This window comes from Leucoraja erinacea, chromosome 40, assembly GCF_028641065.1.
Source record: "Leucoraja erinacea ecotype New England chromosome 40, Leri_hhj_1, whole genome shotgun sequence".
Lineage (NCBI taxonomy): Eukaryota > Metazoa > Chordata > Chondrichthyes > Rajiformes > Rajidae > Leucoraja > Leucoraja erinaceus.
The window spans coordinates 7,088,247-7,115,081 of NC_073416.1; the positions used below are offsets into that span (position 1 = coordinate 7,088,247).

Here is a 26,835-nt window from a genome sequence, read left to right on the forward strand (position 1 = left end):
TTTTAGACTGAAATGAGAAATGTATTTACTCGGAGGGTGTTGAATGTTTATTATCCCCCCCCTCAAAGGGCTGAAGAGAATCACGCTTTTCACTGAGGAACAGATTTCTCATGAAGTAATCAAGGCATTGTACAGGAAACTGGCACTGGGGTAGAAGATTGACCATGATCTTGATGAGCAGGTTCAAAGGGCTGGATATCTGGCCTTTATGGAATATACACCCAGGTCTGTTCAATTCTGATTTAGCACGAGATGAGCAGAACCCAAATTGAATAACTAACAAATGAAATACACATATACACAGATTTTATTAGATAATTTGATGATTACAAAAAGGGCTCGAATTTGTAGATTTGATTTGTTGTTATGGCTATGTCAGATGAAGGCCATTCAGAGCTGATGAAAACCATTTTGTTAAATACTGAAAAATATGTATTGCAGTTACAGAAGTGCAGAAGACAAGATGGAAGGCAAGCGGGCTCCAGGTCTTGAAATATGATGGTCTTGACATATGATTGAAAAAGATACTTTATAATCAAAAATCTCTTTCTCTATCTAGAGGAAACAAAAACAATAAATCAAACAGAATACCTGGCTGGAGCAGTACACCTCTGTAATTTATTTTCTCATATTATGTAGCACTCCCCATTCATATGAGATGTTAACAATTTTAAGTACTCTCAACAACTTTCTAAACATCGACTACAGGTTGCAGAGGCAAACTCCTGATGACCCGTAAACTTCACAGTAACAGTGAAACCCTCGTTCCCACATGACAAGTGACTGCTTTCTACCCATAGCAAACCATTTGTCCTAGTCATGCTCTGTAAATTCAACAGTGTTGCATTTGTTGGGATAAGTTGGGTTTTTAAAATGGAGCAGGAGCATCATTCAATAACACAGTGTATCCTCTACCTCCCATTTATTGCCCATGACTAGTTGCCCTTGCATTGAGCAACTTCTGGGCTATTTCAGATGCCAGATAAGAGTTAACCGTATTGACAGGTCAGTCACATGAAGACCAGTCTGAGTTCTTGGTCAGCACATTGCACCTCCAACATCAATCAATGATCTTCAGCAGAGACCATTTTCAATTATCTCCAAGGGCTGAGTTAGTAGGTCTGCACCCCGTAGACTTGATAATAAATAAAATTCCTTATGAATGGAATTCAGCCTCCACCTTTTTTTGTACATTAGGATACAACAGCAACCACATTCCAAAATCAGTATAACGCTTTCAAATGTTTATCTTGTATGAAGTAAATCTGCCTATCACATTTTGTTTTGAGATCCAAGCCTCCTGCCCAATGCTTTCCTTCAAGAGCCATGGTAAGAGGCAAGAATTTAAATGAGTAGAGTTCAAACTTCACAATTGTGGAAAGATTCCAGAATTAACTCAAAGGAACAGCTGAAATTGCACAAGCTAAATAGAACAGTGGAAGCAATGGGCCCTTGCATAAAACACTGCCTTTTCTCACCAGTATTTCCAGTAGCACTATTCTGGAATATCCTGCACAATACCTACCACTCTGTTCTAGCAGCAAACCCTTTCGTGACTGCTCCATCTCATCTAGGAATTGCTCAAAGATCTTGATAGGCCCCAGGAGACTTGTTTTCTTATAATCTAAGTGCAGAGAAAAGGAAAGGAATTAATTTCATTAGCTTTATGCATTACATTCCCTTGCAAACAGTCTCTTTGGTTTCCATCAATGGGTGAAATATCCCATTTTGTTGTCTCTGTACTGTACACTGACAATGACAATTAAAATTGAATCTGAATCTGAATCCCACCACTTAATTATCTTCCCATTGCTTTCTATGCCAAACTGGTGACTCTTGCAGCAATGCAATCCTTGCAGTTTCAGCTAATTCATTTTATCCAGGTCAGCACACACCGGGAGGCAACCTGACAGTCCTACCTTATCCTTTCCTCGAAAAGCAACCATGCAACTTGCAACATGGGTCACTGGAGATCAATAGCAGGAATTCTGACCAAATCAACCCCACATACATGGGCCAAAGTTTCATTGTGTGGCTCAATCTGCTGCCTCGGGGCACGCAGCACTGCAATACACTCTTGTTGCAAAAGTTTAACCTTCTCAATATAAAATTAAATCAGAATCAGAATCATACTTTATTCGCCAAGTATGTTTTGCAACATACGAGGAATTAAAAGCAACAAATCACTCAAAAACACATTTTAACATGAACATCCACCACAGTGACTCATACACATTCCTCACTGTGATGAAAGGCAAAATAAAGTTAAAGTCCTTCCTTTTGTTCTTCCTCAGTCAGGGGCCTCGAGCCCTCAGTTGACGGGACGATCTCGACTCTTGGGCCCTCCGCATCGAGGCGTTCAGCTCCCGCATCAGGGGAATGTCAGCTCCCCCGTGCTGGGCGATCGCACCTCGCAGCGTAGGAGCTCCCGAATAGCCTCTCTTGAGACTGCGAGCCCTTGATGGTAAGTCCACGGTGATCGCGGTGGGAGCGATCCCAGGCAAGGGATCCGCTCCGATGTTAAGTCTGTGCCCCGCGATGGGGCTCACGAGTCCTAGGAAGCCTCCAGCGATGGTAGGCCGCAGAGCCCCGAGAATGTGATCCGAAAATTGATCACATCTCCGGGAAGGTAGGAACTTGAAAAAAAGTTTCCCCCGATCCCCTCCCCCCACATAAAACATACCGAAGAACATTAAAAAACAAAGAACAAAAAAAACAAAACACGGTTGGTATATCCTTTTTTGTGAGTTTTGTGTTACAATAGAGCGATTGTTTTTCCTTTTTTTTCCAGGGTCTTATTTCCTTTCTTTACTTCCTTCTCTAACTTCTTCCCTAAGGGGCTTTCTTTTCCCAACACTTTCCTGCACCTTCACGATTCTTGCTCACTTTCCTTACTTCTTTTATTTCTATCTTTTTTAAAGTTCAAAAAAACGAAGTGGCACAACAAATGTAATAAGATATATCTGATGTGTATTATTGTAATTTACTGTACTTCTAATAAAAATAAAATATAAAAAAAAAAGAACATTAAAACAAACGTTTTAACGCATTAAAAAAATAACAAAAAGAAAGAAAAAAACGAACAGACTGCCGGTTGGACTGCCATCTCCCCGGCGCCCCTGTTGGTCTTTTTTTTTTTAAAAACAGTTGTTACTTATATTCACATTGGCCATTTGAAAGGTGATGTATGAAGCTAAAAAGGTTTTGGTTAGGTAATTATCCCTCCCTTGTGTACATTGATTTAGAAGCACCGGGAATAGCCCAAGATGAATCTCAGGAAGCTGAAGAGCAAGTCTAGATCAGGAGTAAAAAAAAAAATGACCCTAGCTAGGAGCAGAAACAAAAGCAACCTAGGCCCCATACCCACCACTATTCATTGACATGTGCAAGCCATTTTGATAGTGTACAAGAAGTGGATCAGTGTCTCTGGAGTCTGATCTCCCACTGCAGACGTCAAATGCTTCAAGAAAGGAAAATGGGTTAAAAAGATGATAACCTGTTTTGGGAGAAGTGATCAACTGATGTGTTATTCAGGATTGCTTTCACCACAGGAGAGCCCGCTTCATATTTTTTACCTCTGGTTCGACGCTTCACCTCTGGTTCTGCACCATTCTCAGTGTCTGCATTCACTTGCTCATCCTCAATTTTATGATCAAGCTCCTTGCAAAGAAAACTGAAAGAGAACATGGCATTAGGAATTATCCAGCTGCAAATTATACTGTCAAAATATTTTTTTCTGGACATTAACAAAAATATATGGAGACTCAAGATGTTGTAACCTGGAACAAAAAACAAACCGCTGAAGGGCCAGGTAGCATCTGTGGAGACATGACCGGATGATGTTTTGGGTCAAGATCCTGCACCCGAACACTTGTGCAGAACTCGGCCATTTTAATCACCTTCATTTCACCATGAATTTCCACCATGCCCTCAAACCATTCCTTAAACCTTTCTCCCTCCTTTCTTGATAGGACTATTTCCCAACTCGAAACGTCACCTGTCCATGTTCTCCAGAGATGCTGCCTGACCCATCATTACTCCATCACTTTGTCTTTTTTGCTGCAAATTTCAGTGTCTGCAGTCTCCCGTGTCTCTGCTGTAAATTAGCCTCTACGTCCTTCGCAAGGGAAGATGGAGGAAGAAAAGCAAATGATCCCATCCTGATAATTGTTGCTAAAAGTATTATGTCCAGGTGGGCACTGACACTCAAACACCTGCAGATGCTGGAAAATCAACTTTTAATTTTATTTTATGAAACCCAAGCGGGTACTCAGAGGCAGCCAAGTTGGGACATAAACAAACATTTCAATGCCATTCTGTGTTGCAAATGCTGCACCTTAAAAGAATCCCTAACATATGGCACCAACACGGGAGAAAGAAAACAGAATAGTCACTTTCAGAATATGCACACAAAAGTCAATGCCAATATCCTTCCTACCTTATTGTGGGCACAGAAAAGGGATCAAACGTATCCAGATTCTTCACATCAATGGGCACTGAAATGCGTCCTGAAACAGTAACAGACTGAAATCTTTCACACTCCACGATAAAAACACCACAGAAAAGCAGTGACAGATTAATTTTGTGTGCAGCAATAGCCCTAGTTATTAGTAAAATAAATGGGTTGATAACTTTGATAAAAACTTTAATACTTGATCTGAGAGGCCTGATGTGAATGAATGAGTCAGAGAGCAGAGAAACACAGGTCCTTCAGGCCACCGTCATAGCAACCATCGAGCATCCATTTACACTAAACCGATTTAATTTTCTCCAGATTCCCATCAACTCTCCCCCCCCCCCCGATTCTACCACTCACCTATGTACAAAGAGCAATCAACAGCGATCAATCAACATACGCACCAGCGTGCCTTTGAGATATACGAGGGCCCACCCTGCCATACGCCAGCCGAGTTATACCACATGGTGACAAAACCAAGTGTTTCATCATCCAGCCTTAATACCATGACATTTAAACAAAAGACTTTAGTTTAAAATCGTCATTTTGCATGAATTTGTTCAAAAGCACAAGATCTCCACCCCTACACCCCCCCCCAGCCATAAGACCCAGAACAAAACCTTAATACCAAGAAGGCAGTTAATTTGCCGTGAGAAAGGAATTAACAATCCTCTTTGCTCACCCATAAGCTGCAGCTACAATTGGCATGGGCACAGATAGGACAGGCAACTGTCTACCTGCTTCCTATACAGTAGAGAGCACTGTCAGCAGGTATCAGACAGTAACAAAAGACAGACACACATACGTTACCTGTTTTTGGATGAACAGAGAACGGGCTTTTCAGAAGATGGTTGATACTTTTACTGACGTTCACATCCAGTCGAGGGTAGCAGTACTGCAGTTTTATCTCATCCATAAAATGCTTAGAATCTGGTGGCTTCAACTGTAAAAACCCATATGATGAATGGCAAGTTCAGCTTCAAAATCTACACAAGCCACTATTGGAGCAATAATACTTTCCATAAGCTCCTCCTCCTATTCATCCAAATTAAATCTCCTCTCAGCATCCTTCGTTCCAAAGGAAATAACACCAGCCTCCAGTCTCTGCAATTCTCTTGCCCTGAATATTCTTGTAAATTCTATCAGTGATATCACACCTTTCCTGCAACGAACTGGCCCAAATTATATAAAGTATTCCAGTGGTGGCCTATACTTTAGTTTGAACGTTATCTTCGTGCTCTCATAGTGTTTCAGTCTCTAAAGGCAAACATCAGATCCACCTGGCTTGCTACTTTCAAAGATCTGTAGATGTGCAATTCAAGATCCCTCCTCTTCTACACTTGTATAACACCAAAACCTATGGAGTCCCAGTTGTACTTCAGGAAGAAGCAGACAGCGTTCACAATTAGAAACATTCAGCGCCTATTTTTTCCCCCCAAGTGAACCTATCAAACTCTGTGTCCAATCAAACTTTGATTATGTGATCGCTTACCTCAATTTGCAACATTTTCCAACGCTCAGCTGAACTTCTTGCTTTGAGAAAGTCCTTTTGTAATTCATTTTTCAAATGTGCACACTTGTTAAGGAGATACTCCATCATTTCATGCAAAAATCTCAACAGATTTGAACTTAATACGTGGAAGCTTAAAAATAAAATATTTTTTACCAGGCCAACTTTTAAAGAACTCATTGTTCTGGTCCTTGGCAACATTAGTCTTACACAACTGCTCCTAACTAAGTTGTTATGTAGCATGCTGGGACAACTTGACCCAGTTATTTACAGCAAGAGCATTTGCAACACCCTTGCATTGTGTGTGGTCCCACTGTACACTGTGTCCCACGGGGTCCAGTGTACAACTCAGACCACTATGCGTGTGCAGGCCTCCCTTCCAAATGACTTAATAGGTTATTAAGAAGTGACCAAAGAGTGCAATTGACAGCAAGTGGTTTGAAAAACGTCATAGTGCAGCCTCACTGGCAATTCAATAGAACCAAGTGGTAGTTAAAAAATCAACATTGTATGTGCGGGACTGGGAATGGAGAGATATGGTCTCTCTCCCCAAAAGGAGATTAAAAGAACCAGCTTTGATTTGTGGACAATTCAACAGTTCCGCCCTCACATCACATACCAGTTTTTGCTGTAACAATGGAATTTTAATATACACTCCACAGGCTCCTGGATTTATAGAATAGTCTCTTTATTGTCATTGTAACATGGACCATGTACAACGAAATTTAAAATGTCAGCCAGTCAGTGCAGCATTCAAACATTTCTAAAAGCTAACGATACATACACGGTAAAATAATAAAGATAAACAACTAAATAAATATCACGAACACAGCACGCATACACACCCAACCCTCCATCCTTCTGTCGATTTCACAGTTACCACAGTCCCTTAGTCTGTATCGCCCCTGCGTTCCTTGGCGGCTACATTTAGTGCTTTTATAGCAGTGGGGTAAAAACTGTTTTTTAGTCTGTTCGTCCTTGTCCTTGTAGATCTGTACCGTCTGCCTGACGGCAACAGTTCAAACAGGGAGTGTCCGGGGTGGGAAATGTCCTTTATGATATTCTGGGTTTTTTTTGGTGCAGCGGGAACTGTGTAAGTCCTCCAAGGTAAGGAGAGGGCAGCCGACAATCCTCTGGGTGTTGTCAATGGCCCTCTGGAGCGCTTTCCTCTGAGCCGCTGTGCAGCTGGTGTACCACACGCATACACAGTATGTTAGTATGCTCTCAATGGAGCACCGATAAAAGGACAGCAGCAGTCTCTGAGTGATGTTGTTCTTCCTGAGCACCCTCAGGAAGTGCAGTCTCTGCTGGACCTTTTTCAGCAGCGCAGTGGTGTTCACGCTCCACGTCAGGTCCTCCTCAATGTGGATTCCCAGGAAGCGGAAATCCGCCACCCTCTCTACACAGTCCCCTCTGATAGTCAATGGTACCATGTCCGTTTTGTTCTTCCTGAAGTCTATTATTACTTCCTTTGTCTTTAAGGTGTTGAGGAGCAGGTTATTTTCTTCGCACCACACTGTCAGCTGCTCCACCTCATCCCGGTAGGCGTACTCGTCCCCCCCGGAGATGAGTCCCACCACTGTAGTGTCATCCGCAAATTTGACAATGGTGTTGCTGTGGTGGGCGGGGGTGCAGTCATGTGTGTAGATGGTGTAGAGCAGGGGGCTCAGTACGCAGCCCTGTGGAGAGCCGGTACTGAGGCTGAGGGCCGTGGATGTGTGATGGCCCACTCTGACTCTCTGGCTGCGACCCGACAGGAAGCTATTTATCCACGTACAGGTGGAGTGTGGAAGTCCCAAGTCCCCCAGTTTGTCCACCAGTTTGTGGGGAAGGATGGTATTAAAAGCAGAGCTGTAGTCCACAAAGAGCATCCGCACGTAGCTCCCCTGCTGCTCCAGGTGAGACAGTGCAGCATGGAGAGCTGTGGCTACAGCGTCCTCTGTGGATCTATTTGCTCTGTACGTAAACTGGTGGGGGTCAAAGCTTCGGGGCAGAAGTGATGTGATATGACCCCGGACCAGTTTTTCAAAACACTTCATCACCACTGGTGTGAGTGCGACTGGCCGGTAGTCGTTGAGGCTGGAGATGTTGGTTTTTTTGGGCAAGGGGACTATGGTGGAGGACTTCAGACAGGGTGGGACAGTGGACTGGGCCAGAGACTGGTTAAAAATCCTTGTAAAGACTCCAGCCAGCTGGTCTGCGCAGTCCTTCAACACGCGTCCAGAGACGCCGTCAGGACCAGTAGCCTTCCTTGGATTGATGGCCCGCAGAGTGCGCCTCACCTCATGCTCCTCTATCTTGAGGGTTAGGCTGCTGTGGACCATGTGCTGTGATGTGGCTGTCTCGGGTGGCTCCACTTCAAAGCGAGCAAAAAAGTGGTTCAGCTCCTCTGCCAGCGAGGCGTCACCTTCAACAGCTCCAAGGTTGGTCTTATAGTTGGTGAGATACTGGATCCCCTGCCACACCTGCCTGCTGTTATTACTGTCTAGGTGGTCCTCTATCTTCCTCCTGTAGTTTGATTTGGCCTCTCTGATGCCTCTCTTCAGGTTAGCTCGGGCCGTGCTGTATAAAGCCCTATCGCCAGACCTAAAAGCGGTGTTCCTCTCTTTCAACAGCCGCTGGACCTCCCGGGTCATCCAGGGCTTCTGGTTGGGGTAGACCCGGATGCGTTTGTCCACTGTGACCGTGTCCATGCAGTTTTTAATGTAACACAGTACACTGTCTGTGAACACCTCCAGGTCCCGGTGTTCAAACACCTCCCAGTTGGTCCTGTCGAAACAGTCCTGCAGCTGCTGAGAAGCACCATCAGGCCACGTTGTGATGGTCTTTGTAATAGTAGGAGCGGTTTTCCTGAGGGGGGCATATGCAGGAATTAAGAGCAGGGACATATGGTCAGACTGGCCCAGGTGTGGTAGTGGTCTAGCCCTGTAACCCTGGTCCAGAGACACAAACATTACATTGAGGTTTTTCCAAATATTCATTTTCATGATTCAGGCATGGCCAAAAATTATTCCCCTTAAGTAGGTGGTGGTGAGTTGCCTTCTTGAAACACTGTAGTCCTGGGAAAGGTGCTCCAATAGTGTTGATGGGGAGAGAATTCCAGTATTTACACCAATGCCTGCTGCCTTGTCCTTTTTGGTGGTGAAGGTGATAGGATAAAGGATTGGTGTTGGATGAGCCTGGACAACGACACTAGCACTTTTTTTTAAAAATAAAGATGATGCACACAGCAAACACTGTATGCCAATGATGGAGGTTGCAAGTGGAAAATCTCTCCAGTGAAATTCGAGTTTGCAAAAGCACCCAAATCATCGTCTTGCATTCTTATCCTGTTGGCTAGTGAGAAATTTGTATAGTATTGAGACCACAATTACATATTTTTAAAAATTAGCTTGATTTCTTTCACAATTTTCCTTTTGAATGAAATGCTCAACTTCGCAACAGAATCAGAGTGGATTTGTTTTGCGTTCAAAGTGAACGCTGTTCTGGCAGTATAGAATACATACATCTTGCAACAGTAAGCAAACCTTGTATATACAAAAAGATCCAATTCCAAACACAAATTAATTTTCAACATTGAATAGTGAAAGGCCTGAATAGAGTGGATGTGGAGGATGTTTCCACTAGTGGGAAAGTCTAGGACCAGAGATCATAGCCTCAGAATAAAAGGACGTACCTTCAGGAAGGCGATGAGGAGGAATTTATTTTGCCAGAGGGTGGTGAATCTGTGGAATTCATTGTCACAGAAGGCTGTGGAGGCCAAGTCAATGGATATTTTTTAAGGCAGAGATTGATAGATTCTTGATTGATTAGTACAAGTGTCAGGGGTTATGGGGAGAAGGCATGAGAATGGGGTTTGAGAGGGAGAGTTAGATCAGCCATGATTGAATGGCGGTGTAGACTCGATGGGCCGAATGGCCTAAATCTGCTCCTGGAACTTATGAACATCAGAGAACCAGCCCAAACTGTGATAGCAATTGTTTTACCAGGCAGCCATGAGAATGTGACTTTTGACTGGGTAGTTTTCTTGTTAATTGTGGGAGCACCAAGAAGTGGACCATCTGCTCGCAACTGAATGACAGGAGCAGGACAGAGGTATTCAGAGAATGGACCGAGCCACCTGTCGCAGCAATTAAATGCAATGCAATTCAAAGTTAACGATGGATTCACCAAATATGACTTATTTCAATGAAAGGATATCATCGGGGAGCAAAGCTAGGATCTTCTGCCAATTTTCTTTTGTGCCAAAGAGATCTTGTTTATTTACAGCGTATTCTTCAAAATAACCATTTATCACAGTGAGAGCTTCCCTGCAGGTGAATCAAAACAATGGTTAACAATAAGGACACGTTTAAACAGACACCAACGAACCCTCTCACTCTATGCTCTAGATCACAACAGAAATCGAATTCAGTGCATCGCTAAATAGTCATAATAAACTTTAAAAAAAATTCCATTAAAATACTAATCCAATCAGTAGGAATCCAATTAAAAAAACGCTCCCATTAGGATGTCATAAAAATCCCTCTTCACTTATCTAATCATAACAAAATCAGTCTTAAAATGCTCATTACAAAGCATAATGTACCATATCCTCCAACTCACCGAGTAATGCCTTGGCAGATCTGCGAGCCACATCCAAAAAGCTTGATACATGCATACCTCACACTGGCAATACACCAGAAACACTTAACAACGCAAATTACATGTGCTTTAAAATCTAGGGGCCTGACCTCTAGCATGAATAATTGAACTCTAGGGACTTTTAAATGTTAAATATGAAAAACATAGACATAGAAACATATACAATAGGTGCAGGAGTAGGCCATTCAGCCCTTCGAGCCTGCACCGCCATTCAATATGATCATGGCTGATCATCCAACTCGGTATCCTGTACCTGCCTTCTCTCCATACCCCCTGATCCCTTTAGCCACAAGGGCCACATCTAACTCCCTCTTAAATATAGCCAATGAACTGGCCTCAACTACCTTCTGTGGCAGAGAATTCCAGAGATTCACCACTCTCTGTATGAAAAATGTTTTCCTCATCTCGGTCCTAAAAGGTTACTCTTACTTTAAAAGAAAATATGAACTCCAATAGCATCATGTTCCAGTCCTCCTGCAGCTCATCTCCAGTGATGGTAAGGCAATGATTCAATCACAAAAGTCCTATAACAGATAACGTGCAATTTCTCTTTCACTGTGCAACGGTGTCCCATTGTCCCAACGGCAGGGCGGACTCACTAGAGGGGAGGGTGCAGTACAACTGCATACAGGCGGAAAGAAAACCCTGACAGTCCTCCACATCAACTCCAGTCCCCCTGAGGTTTCATAGCATTAGATCCAACGTGAATGCAACCTCCGGCATTAGATCCAACCTCCTCCTGGCCACCACTTACTGTCCTCATTCAGTTGATGAATCAGTGATCCTCCATGTGGAACTGCTCTTGGAAGTTGCACTGAAAGTAGAGAGGGAACGGAATGGACTCTGGGTGAAGAACTTCAGGGCAGATGCAACTTTAAAAATCAGAAGTACATCAGAACTTTAATGTCCGAAGCCCAACCATCTCAAGCTGCTTCATCAGTGACCTACTTTCCATCAGAAGTGATACATATTCTCTATATATCCAAAAGTAGAACTATTTCCTTGCTCTACAATACTTACTCAATTGAAGGATGAATGAATCGAGTCAGTTGTACTTTCTTGATGGTATCGATCCCACCCTGGAAAATAACCAGTAAAATATTTAGCATTACAAGCTACCAACAGATGCTCTAAAGCAGCAATTAATCTCCAAGTTCACAAGGCACGTACTTTGACCACACTCAGGTACTCGGCAACAGCTGATCGAGCTGCCTGGGAAAGTCCTCGTGCTGCTTCATCACAGACCCAGCAATGCACCCCTCTTCGACCAGAATATACCCAGAGACGATGCAGGAATCCAAAGTCCTCTAAAAAGGAAACACAGTAAATTAATAATTTCAGTGTATAACTTATGCCCGAGTCTCGGCAACATACAATTTGAACACAGGCACACTAATGGACGTATTATTAGTATTACTTGCTTTTTTTTTTAAATAAAGGTTACGCATTGTCCTCTCTCCCTCAAGTTTATTTCAAGAAGCTCAGTACATTGGAGTTCCTATATGTTGTGCTACTAAATGACAATGTGGAGCCAAGCCATTTTATGTTGCTCACTCTTGAAATAGGCCATTCGGCTCATCTGTTCCCCGTCGGTCCATATTTATAATCTTAGTGTATAACGAGGCTGTAGCTCGAAGCCAATGGCTCCCCCTCAAAGGAAAGATCTGTGAACCATCCGAGCAACAAGCTGCAGGTGAAAGAGATCCAGTCCAGAGGTTTACAAGGTTCCGTTCTTTTGAACTGTTCATAATCCAAACATTTCACAAGTTGGAAATGCGACCACAAACAATTTTCTCACATGGCAGAAGATGCCTACAGCCCCTCAGCAGCTGGCAAATCCATCCTGCCAGTCTCGCAAACATCCGTTCCTATCTACATGCAGTCCATATGTTTGTAAGCTGGGGGGGACCTGTAGCACAATTTACCTCTGGACTCCAGGAAGGCCAGCATAAAGACAAAGACCAAAACAAGTGGAGTTCATATTCCTGAACAATATCTACATGCCCTGTTGAAACGAGTGATGCTTTCTGCTGCCCATTAAGTTTCTGATACTCACAGAAGGACAAAGCCTCTTAGCTCAATGCAGAGGAAAGGAAACGAGAACACAAGAAAGAACAAGCGGAGGGAAAGCAGAATGACTAAAGAAAACAAAAACAATGCTATCTTACCATCCAATGCTCTATCCAGAATCTTGATAGCAATGGTCATCAGTGTCCAACATTTACGGCAAATGTCTGCAGAGCTGAAGAATATTATGTAATATGATAGAATGCCTCCAAATAAATCTAACACTTATCCAGATATAAAAACTGTTGCTGACAAGAACAGCCATCAGGATCGTCACCCATCCCCACAAACAGCAACCCTAGGCCATAAAAGACTTAAAAATGATCAACTAAACTCATTCAATGAGCCAGAAATCAGTGACAGATCCAATCTGATCCAAGATCCCCAACTAACTGGATTTTAGGTTTCATTTTCTTAATGTTTTTGAATAATCAGCCATTTAGTAAACATATACAGAATGAGTAATTTTCATATTGATTTATTTTATATTTCTTGAACTTCTGTTGCAGTAGTGCAGTACATGAAAATGCAAGCCCTTGGTACTACAATAATTGGTAAATACGTGTCCTGCACTTGTAAAACTTTAACCTTACATATATTAGTCATATTGCACTTACCAAATGGCAATGCACTAGAAGTTCTCCCGTTGGGATGACAGGGCTCATTTTAGCAACATTACTGCGGGGTTGTGGTGCCTGAACATTGCTTCCTGTAACACAACCTACAAAAGGTCTCAAAGTGCTGGAGTAACTCAGTGGGTCAGGCAGCATTTCTGGAGAACATAGATAGGGACGATTCGGGTTAGGACCCTTTAGAGGCTGAAGAAGGGTCCCGACACAAAACACCACCTATCCATGTTTTCCAGAGATGCTGCCTGACCCGCTGAGTTACTGCGGCATTTTATGTCTACCTATGGTATAACCAGCACCTGCAGATTCTTGTTACTGCAAAAGATGCTACATTTAAAAGCAACTTGAATGACCACTGTCAAGCACTGGGCCAGTGTGATAGGATTGTAAGCATAACCATACCTGCAACAGGTTCGGACATCATCATAATCTGTCATATCAATATCAAAGACCAATTCTTTACTTTCTGCCTGGAAGGCTCCTGACTTCACAGAGTTATGCTGACTGGGCTGGAAGAAAAATATCAAACAGTCTGCTACAGAAAATTTGTATCCCACCTCATCAAATTAGTCTTCGCCCATCGCCCAAAAGTGAACGGTTTAGTGAGATATTCCACATGGCTCACTTTGGAACCTTTCTGCCTGTGAACCTTTCAAAAGTTCACGAGTTGCCTTGCTGTAGAATTTTTGTAGCAAATCTTGATGCCTGCCATCTACACAAACATGCCACAAAGTGTATCTCCCATGTACATTTAAAAAAACAAACTTTGCATTCTTCAGATCAGTTTTTGTTGAAAACTCAGTTTAAGACCCTGCGTTACTGGTTGGACCCGCAGGTGATGCTGTAACATTTCCCCTTCCCCAGAATATTAATAATATTAAGATGCACAATTGCTGCTTTAGTACATGTTAACCTGCAATTTCACAAACCAGTAATCTGGTTGTCATTAATCACTCAAAATGTTTCCTAAAAATACTTTCAATTCTGGGAGATGTAATCTATCAACATAAAAATAAAACTGGGTGCATATAAAGGGAGCCGTTAATCCAGTCTATGAGATTGAAACGTTAAAAGGAATGGCCATTGAGTAACCTTGTGGGAATAGACAGCTCCAAGGTCGATCTTGTAAGGGACCATTTTCTGCATTTCTTTCTCCAATTCATTCTGATTGTTAAAGGACTGGTAGCGTACATAGATGTCATCTTTCAGGGTGAAGGAGAATTCTCGATTCTGGAAGTAGTTCTTCGGGACTGTTGGCATAGAGAGCATAACTGTCAAGTGTTGTAAATATAGGTAACAGTATAGAGCTATTAAGCGATCTGTTATCAGACTGGTTAAATGGATGGGTGGGGTGGGGGAAGAAGAGAAAAGAGGTGGTGACAGAGCAGGTCACAGGTTTACAGAATTGGTCTCAACCTAACTTTTCTGGGTGTGTTTTTATCAACCACCTTTTATGTGACAGAGGTTTATGGCACAGGAGGCCAATGGTTCAGCCTGTCAGGACAATGCCTGCCTAAAATTAGCTTCCCACCTCTCAGCCTACTACTTGAAGGCACAATGACAAAAACACATTTAATGATATTAGCTTTTTTCCTTGGAAGTCATTCGGTGTTTCTTTCAACAGTATTGCACATGCCCCATAAAAATCTCAGCTAACAAGGATCTATTGCCTTAGTATCTGCCAGTCTAACTATGCGAGAGAATGGTTACGTTAGAATGTAACATTTTAGCCTAGACGGGGCATGTTTGTCAGAGGGGGTGAGTTGGACATGATGATTTACAATTGACAAGATATAGGACAATTAAATGAAGAACTCTGGACATGCTAAAACAAATTAGTTCATAGAATCATACAGCACAGAATATACAACAGGGAAGGCGCTGTTATTGAATCTGGTGATACTTGCTTTGAAGCTTTTGTATCTACAGCCCGATGAGAGAGAAGAGAGAATGATGGGTGTGTGAATATTCTTTGATCACATTGGCTGCTGTCCCGAGGCAGCATGCAGTGCACATAGAGAAGTTGGAGGGGAGGAGGTGGGTTTGCGTGATAGAATGGGCTGCATTCACAACACGTTACAATTTCTTGTGGTCATGGGCAGAGCAGTTGTCAAACCAGATTCTGCAGAAGGGTCCTAACCCAAAATTTTACCTATCCATGTTCTCCAGAGATGATCCCTAACCTGGGGTTACTCCAGCACATTGTGTCATTTTGCCAAACCAACCTGTGCTGCATTCCGACAGCTTCCCCTGCCATAGGAAAAAGATTTGGCCAACTATTCCACATAATTTTATAGACCCCCAGAAGGTGACCCTTCAACCTCCGATATTCCAATGAGAATAAATGCAGCCTATCCAATCTCTCCTTATAACTACAGCCCTCCATTCCAGACAACATCCTGGTGCTTTCTAATACACTCTGTATATTACTACCACATCCTTCCTGTAATGTGGCAACGAGACATGCACCCTGTACTCCAAATGCAATCTAACCAATGTTTTGTGTATCAACTGTGGTCCCAACTCTTATATCCAATGCCTGTTCGTTAAGGTTAACATACCAAATGCCTTTTCAGTACTTTGACTTTTATCCATCTGTACTCCAATTTTCAGCGAGCTGCAGCTTTGCACATCAAGGTCTCTCTGTACATCAATGTTTCTAAGATCCTTGCCATACTCTGTATGTCCTAACAGAATTTGACTTCCTCTTAGAATAAAGGGGTCATTTAAGACCGAGGTGAGAAAAAAAATTTTCACCCAGAGAGTTGTGAATTTATGGAATTCCCTGCCACAGAGGGCAGTGGAGGCCAAGTCACTCTATGGATTTAAGAGAAAGTTAGATAGAGCTCTAGGGGCTAGTGCAGTCAAGAGATATGGGGAGAAGGCAGGCACGGGTTATTGATAGGGGACGATCAGCCATGATCACAATGAATGGCGGTTTTGGCTCGAAGGGCCGAATGGCCTCCTCCTGCACCTATTTTTTATGTTTCTGTTTCCCAAAAGTGCACTCGCTCACACTTGTCTGGATTAAATTCCATCTTCCACCACTCCACCCATCTTTTTAGACAACCTTCTTCATCATCTACCACTTGTCTGCAAACTTAATGATGACACCACCTATATTCGCATCCAAGCCATTTCTGTTTACAAAAAACAACTTGTTCCCATTGTAAACTGTTAGTTACAAATTTCCAGTCAGAAATCCGTTTACCACCACTACCCTCTCCCTTCCAGCACGCAGCAAATTTTGAATCCCCCGTGACTTAACCCTCTGGACCAGCTGACTGGATGTGACTTTGTCAAAGTCCACGTGAACTTAGTCTACTTAGTGCTACTTTCATCATTTTTCTCAGTTGGCTCCTCAATCCGAAACAGATTTTTAAGACATGTTCGCCTTACACAAAACCAAGATGACTCCGCCTGATCAGTCCCTGCCCTTCAAGTGAACATAATCCGTCCCTCAGAATCGTCTTCAACCACTTCCCTACCACTCACCGACCTGGAGTTTCCAGGCTTGTCCCTCTATGAACAATGTGGCTTCCAGTCTCCTGATACCTCATCCGTGATGAACAAAGACACAAAGATCTCCGCCAGGGCCTCAGCATCTTCCTCCCTTGCTTCCATTCTCGTAATCAGAGACACCAATTGACTACACACCAGCTCCACATAAACGCTACTCGGCTCACCACACTTTCCACAATTGTTCACAGGAACATGGAAAGGTATATTTAATAGGAAAGTGGACACGTAAGAATAAGTCCGTGTCGAAATATTTTCACAGATCAGCAAACTTTACCTGCAGAAGAAAACAAATTATTCATTTCAATATTTTCGCCTTACCACCGCCATAACTCAGCCACCTGAAGTACTGAGGATACGGGAAGAGACGCCTGTAATAAACGGGGAGTAAGTCTGGTAACTCGGATGCATCATACCGGCTCTCGGTCAACGCCATTTCGGAGTGGAAAATAAACCCGCCAAATGCGCTCAACCTGAACTGCTCTCCGTTTCCCGGAAACGACTTGCCAAGCTTGCCGGGAGTTGTAGGCATTTGGGTCAGATCTTCACCCTTTGTGAAAACTCCAAATAAGGTCATTTCAAAGAATAAGGTCATTTCAAAGAATGTTTACCGACCTTTTCTTTCTTATCCCTTTCCCAAACGCTAAGTCCAGTGATTATTGTTACACCCAAATGTGGCACTATGTTACATTTCTTAAGTTCTACTTCCAATGGCGTGCACTTCACATAAGAGTTGGCAATGCCTAATCCTTGTCTCAACATCTCTAAGGGTAGACTTAATCAACTAAGGGGGTACCGCCCATCACCACACCACTTAACACCTCTTGAATCACTGAAATCTGTCAGTGGATACAACTGCCATTTTGACTTAAAAATGAACTATGTTATTTTGCAATATAATCTCACCAAGAGCACTTTTCCATACAATGTTTGTGTCCCAAAGTTATTGTGAGTGTACCTGCCAATACAATATTTCCCCCACAAGAATCCAGATCACAATGCAATCTACATTTCATTTATTTACTATTTTGAGAAATGTTTTAATATCAGATTTTTGTAATAATCTGAAAACAAGGTTCTCCGTACGATTTCAAATGTTATCTATAGTTCTTGCAACCATTTAATGTTGCACATGATACAAAGCTAGATGGCAGTTTGAGCCACCTAGTGGAGGGTGCAGCAAGACTTCAGGGAGATGTAGACAATGTAATTGAATAGGCAAGAGCAAAGATCTCATAAGATCTGCTATAAGATCTTTGGGCAAGAGCGTGGCGGATAAAGTGGAATAATGTAATATCATCTATTTTGGTCAAAAAAAGGTGGAATATATCTTAACTCGTGAGATTTAAAAGTGGTAGTACTCAGGGATCTGGATGTCTTTGTACAAGATCTATTGTAATACTAGACCAAGCGGGACCTGTTGGGTCCCTGTCACACAGGACTGGTCCCCCAACGCAACCCGTTCCCCCAATGCAATTTTCCACCACTAACCCATAGCCCTCATGGGAGGCCTGGTCTCCCAACGCAACCCATTCCCTAACGCAATATTCCACTACTCACCCATTCCCCCAATGCAACCCATTCCCCCAACACAATATTCCGCCACTCACCCATAGCCCCCAACTGCGCATTTCCCCTCATCCCCCAGCACTCCCCCGTTGCTCTTTTTAAACTTAAAAAACAAATCCAATTCCCTTGCCCTGCCTGTTATGTTTGAAATGACAGGACTCAGTGTCCTGTCTTTGTAACATTGTAACAGGCAGGGGCAGCAAGATGGAATTGGATTTTTTACAGTGAGAAGTTACATTTTTAAAGTTTGAAATGTAGACCAAGTGGAACCCATTGGGCCCAGTTCCAACGCAATATTGAACCACTCACCCGTTCCCCCAACGCAACCCGTTTCCACCACTCACCCTTTCCCCCAACGCAACCCATTCCAACGCAATATTCCACCACTCACCCATAGCCCCCAACTGCGCAGGCGCAGCTCATTACCCCTCATCCCCCAACTCTCCTCAGCCCACCCTCCTCTTCTCTCCTCTCCCTCCCTTTTCCCCTACCCTCAGTCACTCCGTCCCTCTACAACCCCTCTCCCCTCCCTACCCCCCTAGGTCATTGTGAGGTGGAAGCTGCTGGGTTTTTTTTATTAATGTAAATGAGATCTCATTGTGATATAATTGTGGGGTGGAGCACTGCTGACGGGCAGTTTATGTAAATTATATCCCATTGTGACATCATACCATGCTAACTGCCACTGCAAGTTCAAGAGATTTATCTTAAACTACATTTGGTCAAGTTTAAAATGTGAATAACTTGTAAAATATACCATCAATCTGAACAAAACTTGATACACCACATCACAGGGCAATTGTGAGTAAGGTGGTCCAAAAATTGCAACGCTATCGTGTACTGTTTTGGCATGATACAAGTTCAACAAGCAATTTGAAAGGCACGTAGTACATTGTCCTTTATTGTAAGAGGATTTGAGTACAAGAATAGAGATGTCTCGCTCCCATTTTTTAGTATTCTAGTGAGATACCATGTGAAATATTATGTCTGGTCTCCCTACCCAAGGTACATGCTCATGTCAGAAGGAGTAGACAAAGATTCAACAGATTGATTCTTAGATGTTGAGTTTATTCCAGAGAAAAGATTAGACATCAGTGCTCTCAAGTTTAGAATGAGAAGTGATCTCCTTCAAATGCACAAAATTCTTACAGTACCTAACAGAGTAGATGCAGATTTGATGTTTAGGTTCTGGAACCAGGGATCACAATCTCCATGTAAGAAGTCGGTCATTCAGGATAGAGATTCACCCACAGAATAGTGAATCTATTGAATTCTCTCCCCAAGAGGAATTGAAAAGCTTAGACATTTAATACATTAAAGACAGAGATCAATATTTGTTTTAGATATTAAGGGAATCAAGGGATATGGAGTTAATGCAGCAAAGTGGTATGGAGGTGAAAGATCAACCATAATTTTATGGAATAGCAGAGTACACATTACAGACCAAATTGGCCCACTTCTGATTCTATTTATGTTTGATTAAAAAAAGTTTCAGAACCTATCTATAAGATTCTGTGTAGATTAGATGTCAGACCTAACCCACTTTGTTTACCAGTTCTACAAACAGCATATCCAATGGTTCCAGAAAGGCTCCCTGAAAATTGCCATCAGAAATACTTGTTTATACTGCCCTCTGACCATAAAGATTTACAGTGTGACCCTGGAAGATATGGACAACTTCCCACACCCATGGTTGTTTAAAGTGGGGAATGAGCACAGGGGAGCATAAGTCACAAAAGTCCAGCATAATGGGTGGAAATGATTTCACCACCTGTCATCAGGAACCAATTGTGGAAGCTTCTATGGATCACACGTATTCAAAGTCCACAGAACCAGAGTGGAAGCACATCATCCTCAAACCAAAGGGACTAGGATGGTTCCTTTAAAAAATTATTTCCGCAGAACCCCCCCCCCCCCCCTCCCACCAACATACATCAAACCCACATGGTCAGAGGGCTTCTGAAAATTTGGCAAGCAACTAAAATAAAGAACGTTCACGTTGCGGCCCCCGTTCCACCACCACGCACAAGCGACAAGACAGACACCATTGTATGCAGATGCCGAGAAGTGTATTCAGCTCTGGCTGAACAACTTCTAATCGTGTTCAAGAAGGAAATGCAGATGCTGGAAAATCGAAGGCACACAAAAATGCTGGAGAAATTCAGCGGGTGCAGCAGCATCTATGGAGCGAAGGAAATAGGTAACGTTCTTCAGACTGAGAGGGGGTGGCGGGGAGAAGGAAGGAAAAAGGAGGAAGGGCCAGAGGGCTGGGGGATGGGAGGAGACAGCCCAAGGGCTGAGGAAGGGGAGGAGACAGCAAGGGCTAACAAAATTGGAACAATTCGATGTTCATGCCCGCAGGATGCAGACTCCCCAAGCGAAATATGAGGGGTTGTTCCTCAAATTTCCGGTGTTGCTCACTCTGGCAATGGGAGGAGACCCAGGACAGAGAGGTCGGATTGGGAATGCAAGAACCTACCTGACCTCCCGGTGGCTCAGCACTTCAACTCCCTCTCCCATTCCCAATCCTACCTCTCTGTCCTGGGTCTCCTCTATTGCCAGAGTGAGCAACTACGGAAATTGGAGGAACAGCACATCATATTTCGCTTGGGGAGTCTGCATCCTGCGGGCATGAACATCGAATTCTCCCAATTTTGTTAGCCCTTGCTGTCTCCTCCCCTTCCTCAGCCCACTGATGATAGTAATTATGTCCAGTTTTGGATGGCCACTCCCGATCAGTCTGAAGAAGGGTTTTGGCCCGAAACGGTACCTATTTCCTTCGCTCCATAGATGCTGCTGCACCCGCTGAGTTTCTCCAGGATTTTTGTGTAACTTCTAATCGTGTGTTGGATGATCAGCCATGATCATATTGAATGGCGGTTCTTGGTTCTTGGTCCTCCAAAATATTCCAAATGGAATTTAAACTGGAGGTGTTTTTAAACTGCAGGTGGAAGAGCCGAATGGCCAACTCCTGCACCTATTTTCTATGTTTCTATGTGTGCGTGATTAGTAATATAGCACTATACACATCTCCATTAATTTTACTGAAGTATCTGAGAGGGATAGACAGAGTTGACGTGGATAAGCTTTTCCCACTGAGAGTAGGGAAGATTCAAACAAGGGGGCATGACATGAGAATTAAGGGACTGAAGTTTAGGGGTAACATGAGGGGGAACTTCTTTACTCAGAGAGTGGTAGCTGTGTGGAATGAGCTTCCAGTGAAGGTAGTGGAGGCAGGTTCGTTTTTATCATTTAAAAATAATTTGGATAGTTATATGGATGGGAAGGGAATGGAGGGTTATGGTCTGAGCGCAGGTATATGGGACTAGGGGAGATTATGTGTTCGGCACGGACTAGAAGGGTCGAGATGGCCTGTTTCCGTGCTGTAATTGTTATATGGTTATCTCAATGTAACAAACAGCTTTTCTACCCAAGCAATTTCCATGAAAGCAGTCTGCAAGTCTGTATTGGTTTTAAACCATTTATTGCTTCTTTAATTAATATTATTTCAAAAAATATATTACTATTCTAACTTATGCCCATTGGATAAACAGATACCGTACTAGGGGCTTGCAGGATATGAAATTTTATTTGCAACTACCTGTATAATGAATATCTGCTAATCAATCAGGTATGCGTGTTGATAAACATAACATTCAACAGGTTCCAGGTACACTTCTGCAATGTATAATGGCACAGATTACAGCAGGCAATTCAGAGCATATGGAGAAGAAAATGACACAGAATGTCAGTGTAAAACAAGTGATAGCAAAATGGTAGACTGTTTTGAGAGGAGCCTAATCTTCTTTTCCATTGATTTCACTGAGAATAATCAGTGTTTGCAGGGGGCTGCCGATTCATCAGCTAGTATTAATCAACTGTCCAAGGCCAATTTCACCTCCTATATTTGTTTGTACGTAGCATTAAAACATCCTTTCGTTAAACTGTATTTGTAAATAAATCAGTTTTGTCAAATCATTTTTCTTTAACTTTACAGTCAGTGTACTGAATAAAGGCTTGGTGCTGTTATATACCTTCTCCCTGTATATTCCTGTCATAGTGACAACACTAATAGAACATTTAATTCCCTGGGTTGTGGCCGATTCCACATGGGACCTTTAATGCCAATTGACAGAGGCGTATATAGTGGGGAAAAAAAACTCAGCTGGGATTTCTTATATATTTTATTATGATCTTTATACAGGATAAATCCATATTAGCAAATTGTTGTCACAGTCTTCAATCTACAAAAGAACAGAAAGGAAAATTAACCAGAGAACAAATATTTAACAGTCAAAGACAAATGAAAAAGGGAAAGGAATCAATTTTGTGGAAAAATGCTGGAAATATTCATCAGGCAAGGTTACATTTGTGCACTGCGAAATGTTCATGATGAATGAATAGTGACCTGAAACATGAACTCTGCTTCTCTCTCCAGATTATGCCCCACCTGCTGAGAATTTCCAACACTGTTTTTATTCCAGATTTTCAGCATAGTTTTTTGTTTTGTTTTGAACAATTTATACCATCTACAGTTCCTTCTGCCTACAAATAATTTGATGTTCATGAAGCCAGAGTGGTAAAATCAAAAGTAAATGTTATTAGCTGCTCCTGTCTATTTTATTCCCTACAAACTCCCATATCCAGCTGAGAGGGAGAGAAACTGGTCTCCAGAACTCTTCCAGTACCATTCTCCAACGGTTGGTGGTATGTCCAGAGAGCCGTATTAAGGGTTGATCTTTCCTTTTCATGCTACGAGGAGGTACAAACTCAGTGAAGAAACTCAAGTTTCAAGAGTACCCTACCTTAACACCAAGCCACTACTAACTTTACACTACTATGGTTACAATGCAAAAACGAAAGTATGTATAGTAAAGTCAAAGTCAAATTTATTTGACTTTGACTTTATTATACATACTTTCGTTTTTGCATTGTTATGGTCTGGTTTACTTAGAATAGTTGATAATTTATTGTATATTCATTGTTGTTCCATTTAGCGTGCCTTTGAAGGTAGATTTCATTGTTCCAGTTCATATCCAATGCATATAACAAATAAACACTTGAGGAAGGAACCACACCATTGAGGTTGTATGGGAGCACATTAAAGATTTGCTATCTTTTTTTTTTTTTTTTTGTTTATTTTATTAGAAGTTAATACAGCACAAAACAGTACAGTGGAACCTAATTTTAGGTGCCAACTATGTAATACCGTAATCCATTCTATGTACAACCTCTAGTTTTATGTTATAAGAAGGAAGTAAGCAGGACAAGAAAAAGAAAACAATAGAAAGAGGAAAAAGTGGAAAAATAGATGGTAGAGAGTAGAAAAACGTGAAGTGTGTATATAAAAAATAAAAAAGGAAGAGAGAAAGTGGAAAGAAGCAATAGAAGAGAAGGCCCCTTAAAAGAGAATTTTTCAAATCTGTATTCGGAGATGTAGATCTATCCGCGTCATGAACTGAAATCAGCAATCTTTACGGTACCGCTGCATCACATGATTCCAAAAAGTCGATGAAAGGAGACCAACTCCTTAAGAATTGGTCATATTTATCTATTAGTCGGAGTCTCATTTCTTCAAGGCGTGCTATGTCCATCATATTCCTAATCCACATTTTAACAGTTGGTATGGTTGTATTTTTCCAAAATTTAAGTATCAATTTCTTTCCAATTATTAACCCATAATTAAAAAAAACATTTTGATCTTTATTTAAATTGGTATCTTCTCCTATTATTCCAAATATAATCCATTCCGTTTTGGGTTCTATTCTTGACTTGAAAAGCTTTGTAAATATATCAAATATATCACTCCAAAATTTATTCAACTTTGTACATCCTACAAATGAATGTGTTATATTAGCGTTTTGAAACAAACATTTATCGCATCTGGGAGAGACGTTTGGATAAAATTTATTCAACCTCGTTTTTGAATAATATAGTCTATGTAATAATTTGAATTGAATTAAATTATGTCTTGCATTAATAGAACAGTTATGTGTATTCATCAAATACTTTTCCCATCTATCCTTCGAGATCTTTATCATTAGCTCATGTTCACAATCTTCCCTTAATGCTTCTGTTGAGGGTGATTCTCTATTTAATATATTATTATAAAAGTATGATATTAATTTTTGTGAATCAGCCTTAATATTCATTGCTTCTTCTAAAGGATCTAAAAATATAGTTTGAAATCTATGTGTATATTTCTTCATAAAGTCACATACCTGTATATATTTAAAATATTGATTATCCTTCAATTTAAATTTTAATTGTTGAAATGATAACAGTTTGCCCACTTCATACATATCCCCTACTTTCCTAATCCCCAGTCTATCCCATTGTTGATATGTGTTGTCGATGAGAGAAGGTTTGAATGCGGGGTTGTTCAATAGTGGGGTTTGCTATCTTACCACAAAACCAAGGTGATGAAACTAACAAACTTGATTAGAGAATCCGAGTAAGTACTTAAACAAAAATCTCAAAGAAGATTTTTGTTTAACAACTTACTCAAGGTTCTCCAATCAAGTTTCTTTAGTGGACAGTAAATGTTATCACTTACTTTTGGTTTTGATTCTTTGCGTTCCAGCGATTTCACTGAGTTCTACAATTTCATGTTCAAGTGTTGCAATTTCTGCATCTTTCTCTTTCAGGCTAAAGGCAGAGAATGGGATGTACAGTAATCCTAGTAGTTTTCACCTTGCGCTTCTTGTTCTTGTACATCAAAATGAGTTCAAATGCAAACAATTCATTCACAAATAAGTGCTTGTATGCAGATAATTATTTTTACTGGACTATCATTTCTTATAATGTCAAGAGAAGGGATTAAAACCAACATTTAAAATACCCAGCTGGTTAAGTGGGTAGTTTCCAGGCTCATTCTAAGGTCTGATAAACCAGATCTCAAAGGATCAGAGAAATCTACCATCCTGCTAGGTGTATCTGTGCTGACCAAAACTAATTTCACATTGCAGTGTCCAGAGCTCTGCAATTTGAAGAAGTTCAAGTGCTCATCCAAGTACACTTCAACAGCGGTGAAATGTTAGTGTCTCCAACACCTTTTTAGGCAGGTTCCAAATCACCACCAGTCGTTGGACTGATTCAGAAGGATAGGGGGGGGGGGGAAGGGGGAAACATGAATGCTATGTTCTTGGAGGGTAAAATATAAGAGAAGTACTTATAAAGCAACAAAAGATGATATGTAGAATAGAAAAGGTGAAACAGAATCTCCATAGCTGGTACAAGACTCATAATTGAATATGACTATACAATTACCAAAAAATCATATCAATTAAAGAAACAGTATTTATCGTCAAATCACCAATAAAAAGTATATAGCTTGATGCTCATGAGTGCAAGAGAAATGAAAACAAAATTAAATGTGAGCATTTTTCCAATCTATTTTTATTCTTAAAACACATGTGCATCATGCACATCATACCAGCTGACAGGATAGGTAGAAAACCTTTTTCTCTCCAGATCTCCCAGTAGCATTCTCCAATGGATCTTTTCCATGCCAATGAGAGACTCCGTTTCATTTGTCACCTCAGCCAGATAGCTTAACCCCAGTAAAGAATATATATATATATGTGTGTGTGTGTATATTTATATGTATATATAGATATGTGTATATATATATATATATATATATATGTGTATATATATATATGTGTATATATATATATATATGTGTGTGTGTGTGTATATATATGTGTATATGTATATGTATGCATATATATATATATATATATATATATATAAATAATGATGTGGGCAATAGAATATATCTATATTACCACTTCCTGTTGTTCTGTATATTGATTTTAGAAAAAAACGCTGCCACTTATGGCTGTGATTTTTGGTGATCTTACTCAGAGCCCCACTCTGCTGCGCAGGACAAGAGGATTTTTCCAATCGATGAAAATTAAAAGAGTTATTAGTGTTTAAAAAATGTTGAGATTCTCTCTCCTGAAGGCGACACCCCTTCCAGAGGGACTATAAAACCCGGAAGTGTTGAGTGCCTCAGTCAGTCTCTGCAAGATGGGGGAGCGAGAGGGTCACGTCGCTCAGTCTGAGCTGTGAATAACACTGAACACATGTCTACTAAACTGTAAGTGGTTTACTGACCTGTCACTGCTCTTAATGTGGTTTGAAAATATAGTTTGGAAATGCTAAACAGAGAAACATAGAAAATAGGTGCAGGAGTAGGACATTCGGCCCTTCGAGCCAGCACTGCCATTTAATATGATCATCCAACTCAGTATCCTGTACCTGCCTTCTCTTCATACCCCCTGATCCTTTCAGCCACAAGGGCCACATCTAACTCCCTCTTAAATATAGCCAATGAACTGGCCTCAACTACCTTCTGTGGCAGAGAATTCCACAGATTCACCACTCTGTGTAAAAAATGATTTTCTCATCTCGGTCCTAAAAGACTTCCCACTTAT

General features: G+C 41.5%; 1 protein-coding gene across 1 annotated transcript; it reads right to left on the reverse strand.

Annotated features, from left to right (window-relative positions):
• Positions 1 to 289: 289 nt before the first annotated feature.
• Positions 290 to 17,322, reverse strand: prim1 (DNA primase subunit 1). The gene is made up of 13 exons (XM_055664621.1): positions 17,147 to 17,322; positions 14,399 to 14,556; positions 13,709 to 13,815; positions 12,779 to 12,852; positions 11,781 to 11,917; positions 11,631 to 11,689; positions 10,165 to 10,276; positions 5,949 to 6,023; positions 5,267 to 5,399; positions 4,439 to 4,508; positions 3,576 to 3,673; positions 1,526 to 1,624; positions 290 to 555 (listed from the first exon to the last, which is right to left on the reverse strand). Exons 1-13 carry the CDS (start codon positions 17,259 to 17,261, stop codon positions 536 to 538), a joined length of 1,257 nt encoding a protein of 418 aa, XP_055520596.1. The 5' UTR covers positions 17,262 to 17,322; the 3' UTR covers positions 290 to 535.
• Positions 17,323 to 26,835: the final 9,513 nt, after the last annotated feature.

What these genes read in the sequence shown, in the direction of transcription:
- prim1 (XM_055664621.1), bottom strand. Translation starts at nt 17,261, where the DNA reads ATGGCGTTGACCGAGAGCCGGTATGATGCATCCGAGTTACCAGACTTA. An exon ending in GTGGCTGAGTTATGGCGGTG is followed by an intron (nt 14,557 to 17,146) that starts GTAAGGCGAAAA and finishes CTATGCCAACAG; the next exon opens with TCCCGAAGAACTACTTCCAG. An exon ending in GGAAAATGTTGCAAATTGAG is followed by an intron (nt 5,400 to 5,948) that starts GTAAGCGATCAC and finishes GGGTTTTTACAG; the next exon opens with TTGAAGCCACCAGATTCTAA.